Here is an 11313-nt window from a genome sequence, read left to right on the forward strand (position 1 = left end):
TTTGAATAGGTGTATCACGCTTCGGGGGTGCTCATTATACATCATACACTTCAACAACAAAAGTATAAAAAGAATGAAAAGTATTGAAAAAGTATTTACTTGCGATGTGTGACGCATTGAAATGTAATCATGTAATCAATTCGTCATTTTGATGCTTACCCGGGGCTTTCAAAATTTTCTTGTAAATCTGAGTCAAGTGTAAATCAGGGGGTCATTTGATGTAAAAAAGAGCATGCAAAGTTTAAATTTTCATTTTTATGGATATTTATTTCAAAATTCGAATCAAGTGTTATAAATTTCTTTCAAAAGACTTAAACTTTTACTAACAAGTTTTTGAATTCGAGTTAGATTAGATTAGTTTTTATGATTGAATAAACCCCCGGTTTTTTATCAAATGCGGTTCCATTATTCGGTCCCAATGAGAAAAACACGATCCGAATGAAAGCAAAAATCCATAAAACACTCTGAGAGCTATTCGGTCAAACGATCAAGCAAATAAAAACTGATATATTTTGGCTTAGGAAAAAAAGAACATGTCAGATATTCTTGGTTTAGTGTAATTGAATTTTGTTGTTTGTTGTTTGCGAGGAAATATGAAGTGGTTTTTCTTCCTTTTTGGGGTATGGAATTTAGTGGTGATTTCACAGCCAAAATCTATGAACCTGACCAGTTCCTGCGAATTTGCTAAGAAAACCTATCGAGATGCAGGATACAAAGACGAGGATATTTTCACAACCGAGCAAGAAGGTATCAATTAGCTACAACTTTTTCTATAATGGTTTTTGGTTGATTTTTATGATGAAAAATTTGTCAAACGTTGATCAATTTAGAACAATACAGTAGCCAGAACAAGCTATTGTAATCACTATACAGTCGGGGACAAAAAAGAATGAAACATTGTATAAGGGGGAAGGGGGTTTTAGACGCATGTGTTTCTATGTTTATGTCACAGATTGTAGGTAATGCCAATAAAAGAGGCTCCCCCAGCAGTAACGTAACTCCGACAGTCTGCTATGGTATCTTGAATTTTTTGTCTTCAATTGTAATTGGGTATTACTGTACGATCACGACACAAAACAGCAAAAAACTTTGATGATCACGCATCCCTTTGAAAAAAGTGCAATAACACTTCAAGGCTCAAAAATCTTTCAAATCACGATCACGTTTTGACATTTGATCATGTATATACCATAAGAGTGGAAAAAATCTTTTGTCTATCAGTGATCCCGACCTACGTATCATTCCTATCTTTAAAGAAGAGTGTTGAAATTGTGTCGATATTAGACCAACTTACAGTAATCACAAAGAAGAAATTTCCAAATCACGCAATCACGCCAGAAAAGGTACGGTCAGCTTTGAGGAGACTGGTAATAAAAATACAAGAAAGATTAAAGTGATAAAGTGACGTCAATATAGAGCTATTCAAATGTTAAATATAGTTTGCACTCCACACAGTGGCTCAGTAAGTCTCTAAAAAGTTTTAGCAGTAATTTGCTTAGTTTGATTTAGCTGCAGCCTTAAAATACTGTGCGCTGAGAACAAGTTGCTCTTGTTTAATTCTTTACCAGTCCTCTAAAGAGCTGATGGCGCTGCCATTTAGAGCTGTGTCAACATTAGATCAACTTACAGTTACCAAACCATATCCAACTGTATTATATTGAGAAGTTTCAGTAAATTTGGTTGATGTTTGTTGTGTTTGATTTTTGTTTTCCTCATAAAGTAGTGTTAATAGTTTTTTTGTGTCAGGTGGATATCTGTTTTAGTGAAGTGTAAGAACATTTTGTCTCAAAATTTATCAAAAGTTCAATGTATATGATATTAATGTATACAAGTTCACGGCACACAAGGGCCTCTGAGTACCAGATCTTGATTACAATTGTCATGTCTCGAATCTTTTCAGATGTTTTTTCCAAGCTTCGTTAAGTCTTTCTTGGAGAACTGAAACTGCCTTGAGATACAAAAAAGAAGAGCTGACTGGAGCTGAAGATTTTCTGGTAAATTTATTTGTTTGGTACTGATAGATTGTTGTATGAACTTTTGGGTATGATTTAAGAAATGGTTTCCTAGGCTGAGTCTTCAAACCTTTTTGACTAGTCCATAGCGAGATGTGTCATCCTTGAAGAGGTGCCATTAGATTTGACCAGCTTAGTTAACTGGGGTAAAATATGTCATCCCTCTGGTGTATGTGCTTTTATCTGCGATCCAAAAGATATCTGCAGTCTGATTGGTTAAAAAAGGTACAATACATCTTGTATTTTACATGTAAAAATAGTAAAAAAAAAAGTAAGTATATTCATCTGGTGGCTGTCGGCGGAGCCGGGAGTGAGGGAGTCTATCCCCTTTTCTATTTGCGCTAGACCTGGGAGATCGAATACTGAGGTGGAGCGCCACACCTACTCTCAGCTCCCAGTAACTAAAATATAAATTGACAAAAAGAGTTGTGCATTGTAGCGGCAGCAGCAATCTAACGTCACTTTGCTACAAAAGTGCCCTGCTTTTTTTTCCAAAACAAAAAGTGCATTTTTTGGGTCACCGATAAACCAGTTATCAGACATTTGCTTGTACAATATGGAAATATTTCACTCGTTCCGGATTTTCTGTATATTTTCCTCGCCTAAAGGCTCGTAAAATATTGTACTCGCAAATGTCGGATAACTATTACGTATGCAACCTTATGAAATACTTGAATGCTCAATGTATAATATGTAATCTCGATTATAATAGCATTGAATGGGTCAAGGGAAAGTGTATTCCTTTAGGAGTGATTCCTGATTTAAAATTTGGAAAATTAAGGGTATTGAGAAGTTGGATTTTAATGTTTTGTTTGGTTGGGTATAGTCTTCTTTTTCTATGAATCATCATTTTTGCTCAGTTGATTATTAGGTTTTTATTAGTTTTAAAGGATTCAAAGAAACATTCCCAGACGATATTCGATTGAGATTCGATTGCGTTCGACAATCGAATTTAAATCGGTCGATTGCGTTCGATTTGGTTCGACTGGTTGGATCATCGATTCCGTTCGATTGAGATCGTCTGGACATTCAGAGGCAAAAAGTTGATCTGTGGGTCATTTGGCTACTATACATCTATTCATTACATTTATTACTACTACATCTATGTGATTTGGCAAAGAATTTAAAGTGTCATCCATAATTGTAATTTGGGCCATTTTCATTGAAGATATGTGATTGACTATTTTGATGTTTTCATGGTTGTAAGGAGAACATGAAATTTGACTTGATGGTATGATGAGGGGGTGCCATAGTTTCGACATATCTGGCTTGGCTTAGCAAAGAGACTGGAGATCGTAGCTATTTGGCTGAAATGGTTTTGCTGCTAGTTTTTTTTTCTTAAATAACAGAGCGATGAGTTTGCCCTGAAAGATACAACATGTTTTAGATGAATTTGCATTTTAATTCCCAATGTATCAATCTTTTTTTTTTGCTTTCTTGTTGCTTTCAATTAAAAAATTACACTCGTACAAATATCAGTTTACACAGCTAAGAAACAATTTTAATGACATTTATACCATGTGTCAGCTTGTCTTGAATCCTGAAGGTTTGAAATATACCTTTTGATTGCAATGTCACACTTTAATAATTGTTTCAAGTTACTCTGTAGGATTTGAAAACCAATTGTAGAAAACTTTTTAAGTATGAAACTGTTACCTGTCATGAAACTTTAATCTAGAAGTACTTAATACCAAACAGCTGTTTTATGATGGAAATCCCTCAAAAATGAACAAAGATATATCATCATATATAATTACAATAGCCTGCAAAATTGAAGGCTTGTACAAGAAAGAAAAATTCCCGGTTATTTGCTAGCAAGTGTCTGCTTGGATTAAATCCTTTAGAAATAGAATTTATACAATTAATTGTCGCTGACATAATGTCTACCGGCTTGCAATTGATAATTGCAGGACTCAAGTGGAGAGTTACCAGCAAGATGCCAATAGATTTAATGGTATCAGCCAGAAGAATTTTTATGTAGTTAAAATCATTAGGCGATTCTCAAATGTATTTTGGCTTAGAACCTTAGCTAGGTACTAATTTTTTTATGCTTTTAGTTTGGACGGTTTGAAAAATGTAACTACCATTTAAAAATGGTGAAGAGGTTCTTACTTTGAAAACTCTAAATAATTTTGTTACAATATCTTTGTTTATGTTACAGGAAGCCTTCTGGAATGCGGCTTGAAGAGAACTTGCTGCATGAAGAAAGCAGAGGAAAACTTGTTATCTTCAAGTGAAAAAGCCCGCATTGGCTTGTCTAACCCACTTCACAAATTGAAAGATATGTTTCAAGGGAAAAGAGTGGAGTTTAAAGGTATGTCATATTGTTTATTCAAAAGATATTCCCACTCAGCGATACAATATGAAGATATTGAGTTGCATTTGCATAAGGCTGTTCAAATTAACAATGGCATAAATTAAAAGCAGGAAGGACGAGAGTTGAAATGACTATATTAAATGACAAGAGGAAGAGACCTTTGATTTGATGGCTTCCCCTTTAAAAGGTTGTACCAACCTCTCATTAATTCTCATGTCATTGAATACCAAAGAAAGTATAGAAAAGTGCTTCTTGCGTAATTTCCGCGTATTTTCCGCGGTAAAGAGTGCAGGAAAAGTGAGCACGCTATTCTATTTTGAACCCTTTGTCTATTGATATTGCTCAATCATTTTGTTTGACATTTTGAAGTTAAAAAAAAAGGCTGAAGCCCTTGCAAAGTACAAGAGTATTTTTTCATGATGAAGCTAATCCCGAATTTAATCCTTTGTCACTTCTTTACCGAAAGATACAAACTTTTCAACCATTTAAAATATACCCTTATGGCTAACAAGAATAAATACCCTTTTTACTTTTTTGTGTCATTTTCAAGGTTCTCATCTTTCCCTTTCCATATGTTCTACTTTTATTAAAAATGACACGGACCAATAATTGGTTTGTCATGGGGAGATTTTGTACTCGAACACTTTTCTTTTATGAGAAGGGATCGTCATTTGCTAAGCTGATTATTGATGAATCAAATTTCCTTCGCTTTTATTCTCCTCTTTATTTTCGTCGCCTTGGTGTGACGCGTCATTTGTACAAAGAGAAATCGATGACAATTTGGGTTATTTGTGATCTTATGTTACTTCACATTTTTTAAACAAGCTTCTAATTTTTTATTTTCATTTTCATAATGGGCATTAAAAAAGTTAGCACATCCAAAGATCTTCCAGTTCACAAACTTTGTCATTGCTCACGGACGAAGTATAAGAATTTTTTGCTTTTTTAATCACTCACTAATCTTTATGGCTCCATTAAAGACCTTTCCCTTGGTTTCAAATCCTTTTGTTAATGTTTTACTAATTGGATTCTGGTTTCATTGCTGATCATTAAGTTTGAAATTATTTTTCGTGGTTTTTTTATCACTAAAACTCGTCGTGGTTTTTTCCTAATGTTGATTATCCCCCTCTTTTTTAAGACAACTATCAAATTATGATGAACGTGTCACAGAGTAACCTCCATTCCATGTTCGAAAACACGTACAAATCACACTACACGAACAATGCTTATATTATCGATGATTTATACAAATCCCTTCGACAATACATTAATGGTGGAGAACTTGACTTGAGAGTGAAATTCAACACTTTCTTCGGAAATCTCCACGAAAAAGTTTACGTCATGGTTAACCCTGGCAAAACTTTCGATGCAAAATACAGAAATTGTATCCGAGACAACACGAACTCTGTCAAACCTTTTGGCGACAAACAAAACACAATTTCCACACAAATGACCCGAGCTTTTGAAGCGTCGAGGGTATTTTTACAAGGCCTCAAAGAAGGCATGGACGTTAGTTTGAAATTACTGGATTCACCAGTTCATGAAAAGTGTAAATTAGCTTTCATGAAAATGTCAAAATGCTCGATATGTTATGGACTCAATCCTAACGGGAAACCCTGCGCCAATTATTGTTTGAATGTAATGAAAGGCTGTTACGCTTACACTATGATGTTTCAACCGCGATGGAATACTTATATTCACGCTATGACGGAGCTAGTCGCTAAATTAAAAGGTCCCTTTAATATGGAAGTATTCGTTGTACCATTGGGCGTTCAGATTTCTGGAGCTATCATGACCTTCCAAGAGAATATTCAGAATGTCACACGCAAGGTAAATCAATCATGATACGTTAGAAATATTATATTAAAGATGCCATTTATTTTAAATACGATTTCTGTCTAGGTTGTTGAATTAAACATGCTTATTGGTAGGAGCATAATGCGGAATTTTTAATCAATCAAAATATGAGATAAGGTTATTTCTGCCTCCAAAAGAATTTTATCTTCTATTTAAATCGTCTGTTTGGTCGAAATATTTTAATATCGTTTTCTCTTTTCTTTCCGATAACAATCTTTCTCGATATTCTACTAATCGGATTTTATTTATGCTTAGACGAGATGAGTAGAAGATTTTGGTTTTTGAATATTTTAGGTTGAAGCTGTGTGTGGCCAACCAGCCGCAAACAAGAACTTCCTGAATGGCGATGCAAATTCGAGAAGTCGCCGTGACACAGCAGCGGCCGACCAAGCCAAGAAGTCATTAGACCGGTTGAAAGTCTCTTCGGAACAAGTGGTTAGCTCTGGCACCGATTTCCAGAAACAGACACAGGCCATAATTGATAGTTTGAAAAACGACCGCTTCATCCCAAGGTTCATGATGGGAAAAGAGGAAGATATCAAGGCCACAGCTTATGAAAAGTGAGTTGTTGTTTTTTTGTTTATTTTGGGCTTCTTTTAGAAAGAAAGTCTGGTTGACTTCCGTCAACACTTTGGTTTTGTCTGTCTTTGGAAAGATGACCCCCTTCTTTTTGACGATCTGTTATATAACTGACATAAAGATATCACAACAAGTAGAGATCGATAAAGAACACATTTCTTTTGATTATTACACCATGAATTGAGTAACGCCCTCTTATTTCCTCCAAAGCCAAAAGGCGTTCTTTAGTCAATTGAGTAAAAAGAAGGGTTGATAAAATCAACCTTTCCAATTTCCGACGTAATTATAACGAAATTTGTTTTTTGTTGTGTTTTTCGACTACACTACGTTATAACTTCACGAGAGTTTTATTGAAAAGGCTTTTACATTTTTTCACGCCTTTTTGACACGCTCTTTTTGCTGACTGACGCTAGGTAGGTTTGTTGGTTTTAGCATGCTTGGACACTGCTAGTAACTTTTGTCTCCCCTTTCATTCAGACTTCTCGCAGAAACGAAGAAAAAGTTGAGGGATTTGGAGGATTATTGGTATCTTTTACCAAATCAAATATGTTCGGCTGGAATTGCTTCACAAAATAACACTAATTGTTGGAACGGCCAAAACACTAATGGGTAAGTGGAAAATACGAATTATCCTTTTCATGGGACTTTTTGACGAGGGCAGACGAGGGCCTTTGAATTTTATTGAATTGTACTGATAACAAATGAATACATACTCTTAGGTTCCAAATAAACGCCCCCCCCCCGCTTGTTAATTTTTCGAAAATTTTCCAACCCCCCCGGATCTTATAAGGACCCCCCCCCCCGTTTATTAATCTCTAAGAATATTTCCAGCTGTCAAATAGAAGGCCCCTTATTTTGCTCTAAATAGCCTGATTTTAGCCTATTTTTACCTTATTTTTGGGTTTCAGAAGTTCAATTTCCAACCCCCCGGCAATTAGCCCCCCCCCCCCCCCCCGTTTATTGAAATTAGAAAAATTTTCCAACCCCCCCCCGTTTATTTGGAACCTAAGAGTATATTACAATAGCGCTACGCGTCGCATACGTCACTATTATCTTAGCTAAAATTGTACGACTTTAAATCCCACAGTTTATTTGGAAATGGTTGGAAAACTGAGAAAGATTACCTTTTTTGCTATTGTAAGCATTAACGTGCAAGATCAATTAACGTAAAGAAGGACGGGACTGAAAGTCGTACAAACAAGAAAATTTATGTAGATTTGAGACTAATTTTAGAGTCAAAGCAGTGTGCTTTTTTGCCGCTTGGTAACTTGACTGTTATTTGTGAATCTAGATTTAAGTATTAAGTTTAATTATAAAAGTAAGTAGAATTGGGTGTCATTGATTAAAGTCGTGACGGAGATTTAAAAAAAGTTTTATTCGTGCGAAATACCATCACTTGAAATTAATGTGACCCCTGATCGAATTCGGTGAATGAAAAAAAATGATTGCGCTTTCTTTTCCAGTTACACGAAACCAGTGGTAAAAGGAAATCTCAAAGACCTTTTCAACTCTAACCCAGAAATGGATTTGACATCAAAATCTAAAGAGTACGATAGTGGCGTGTTGACACTGGATGCCAAACTTCAAGACATTATCAAACAAATCGATTCGGTGATGGGAGGCAACGGTATCGTGCAGCCAGATACTGAAGCCTCAGGTTCTGGCAGTGGTGACGACAGTTCTGGCGATAATGACAATGAAGGGAGTGGTGAACGACCTGCCACTACTGAGGAACCAGAGGAAGGTTCTGCGACAGGCAGCGGTGACGGGAAGAATGGTGGTGGTGAGAATAAGACGAAGCCTCCAGTTCGCGTCACTACTGAATCCAACAGCGTGGTCACGGATGCACCTACCATCCCTACGTGTCATCCCAATGATGCTAACTGCTTACCCGACGAAAATAATATTGGGCCAAACGGCGTTAACGCTGCTGCTCCACCCGAAATTCCACCATGGCAATCTCGTAATAAACAAACTCAAGAAAACCCTAGTAATGCCAGTACCACCTTAACAACGAACTTTTCTTTCATATCTACACTGGTCGTATTAATAGTTTACTGGATCTGGTAATAAGTTTAACATGATTATATTTGCTGCACTCTCGACGGTGTTGCTCGAGGTATAATACTTTTAAAAGAAGGTTGATATGAGTGCCCAATCGAAGGGAATGCTCCTCGTGTTTGTATTTTGTTATGACGCGTGTATGCCGAACAATGGATATGTTACGGTATTGGTCAGAAATAAATATGTTAATATTAATCCATGAATGGAAGACTTTTCTTTGGGATAAATCTTCCTTACTAAGTTAAGAAAAATGAACGTTTTTATTATTATATTAATATGAAGTTCTTATTAGCCCCAAATATCTAGATTTTAAGAGTACAGTAACTTCATTCTCCATTCATTAAACCTCTAAATTGTAAATAACAAGAAATCACCAATTTCAAAAATATTTTAGGTCGATCGCCAAAACTTTTCCAAGTTCGGCATTTTGTTACCTTACTGACTATTTCTCAAGCGATAGGTAAAATACTATTTAACGGTGTTGATGTGAAATTCAATGGATTTGATTTTGCATCGTGAACACAATAAACATGTCATTTTTGTATATAGGTGAAAATTTTTTATATATTATTGATCATGATGTTCTTGGCTTTCGCTGTTCATAGCCATCAACCTCAAAGATTTGTTTCGATTATAAAGTACTGGTTGAAGAGGCTGTTTTCTTTTGTCGCAGTTTGCAGGAACCTTCTATGGCTGTTTTGTTTCCAAAACTATCAAAAACCCTATCAGGTGGTGCAGCGATACAAGGTTCGTGCAAACACACTGTCTCTTTTGTTCTATAGTGTTCCTTATTATATTATTATTATTTTTTGTTACTTACTTTATATTCTTTGTTACTAATTTGAAATAATTTTATAAAATCGTTTTTATTTATCTAAGTACATGAATGAATGTCTAACAAATTGTAAAATGTGGACAGTTTTTGGTATTCTGAAAGCTGTGCCAAAAGTCCATCTTCTCTCCGTTAAGTGTAACTTTTCTTTTTTATTGTGAAAGTTTGTTTTATTTTTATTGATTGTTTTTACGCATAAAAATGTAAAACATTTTATAATATGCGTCGCACTGCCTCTTGAATATCAAGCCATTTGTATCTTTTTTCGCGAACTTCCAGTCATTGTCGTTCGCTCAAATTCTTGTCATATTCGAAAAAAGTGCTTACAGTTACAACTCAATACGAAGTTTGAATGGTGTTTTCTGCTTATCTATGTTTGAGGTTTTTAGCTTGATTTGATGAAGATGTTTGAGAAATGTCAGTGGAAAATGGAAAAGTTTCAGCGTGAGCGAGCAATGCTTATATTTTTTATATCATGTTATTGTGAACACTATACTTTTTTAAATAAATAAAAACTAAGTGATATCTACTCCCGAATTGTCGTGGATTTGACTTTTCTTACCTTACACATAACTAGGTTTAAATTAAATTACTTTCATAATTTAACGCGTACCTTGGACGGAGCTGTTTTATTTAAATATCGTAATTCATTTACTCCAATAATTACTGTCGTTTTGCAATAGATTTCACTTCCCGCACTAAGATTCCACTGCCACTTTCTTAGCGGAAAAAAAGACACCAGGACCAGGAAAGTTACTTTTGAATTGAAACTTTTGAATTAATAAAAATGACGCGTTCTCGAGACCTCGAAAGTTAACAAACAATACCAATTTTGGATACTACTAAATCAGGGCTATCCAGCTGCAAGCTGTGATAATGATTTTTCCTAATATATTTTGAGATGCCTTATAGTTTTTAAAAGATACTTCACTAATTGGTCATTTAAAGTGATAGAGATGACGCGTTCTTTAGAAAAAGTAATAAGATTCCTTTATTACATCTTAACGACCAACCAAATCAAATAAGAGCTTGTAAAAACTCCAGCTTGTCCCTATATTTTTTATTCTTTGAGACAAATCAAATTTGTCTGAATGAAATATTAGAACACCAAAATCAGATAAGAAAATTGCAAATAACTCACTCTAGCTCCAATATTCGAAATATGAGTTACAGTAAAAAATCTTTGTATTCCGTTCCTACAAGTTTGACTTGATATAATAGTTTGTAACAAAAAATTAACATTACAGTATATGGCCCCCAAAACGGAGCTGTTTCAGAAGCAGCCGGCAGAGAGATTTTTTAGAAATATGTGTTCTTATCTTCTAGAGACCAAATGTTATGACCTTTCCATTTTTTATACAAATGATGTGTTCTGATTTCTAGGAAACCTTTATCGCACTACTTTTCTTCCTAAACTTATCACTACTTTATGGTTTGATGTGTTCTAAAATCTAGTAAAAACAGTTTGCCAAGATGAACTTGTAAGATATTTGTTTTTCTCCACGAAAGATGTGTTCTGAAAACTTCTTCCTCTTCAACAAGATTACAACAATTTTCTCTTGGTTATACCCCTGTCTCCTTAAAAATGTGTTCTGAATGCTTTCTACGGTTACCTAGACAACAAGAACACGTTAGATGACCTTGATTATACC

At 35.1% G+C, this 11313-nt stretch overlaps 1 protein-coding gene across 1 annotated transcript; it reads left to right on the plus strand.

Moving 5' to 3' along the window:
- The first annotated feature begins 454 nt into the window (after positions 1–454).
- Positions 455–10001, plus strand: LOC136802560 (glypican-6-like). Its single transcript, XM_067059298.1, has 6 exons — positions 455–747; positions 4174–4326; positions 5468–6159; positions 6481–6746; positions 7243–7374; positions 8229–10001. Exons 1-6 carry the CDS (start codon positions 594–596, stop codon positions 8833–8835), a joined length of 2004 nt encoding a protein of 667 aa, XP_066915399.1. The 5' UTR covers positions 455–593; the 3' UTR covers positions 8836–10001.
- The last annotated feature ends 1312 nt before the right edge of the window (positions 10002–11313 follow it).

This window comes from Clytia hemisphaerica, unplaced genomic scaffold, assembly GCF_902728285.1.
Source record: "Clytia hemisphaerica strain Z4C2 unplaced genomic scaffold, Clytia hemisphaerica genome assembly, whole genome shotgun sequence".
Taxonomy (NCBI): Eukaryota; Metazoa; Cnidaria; class Hydrozoa; order Leptothecata; family Clytiidae; genus Clytia; species Clytia hemisphaerica.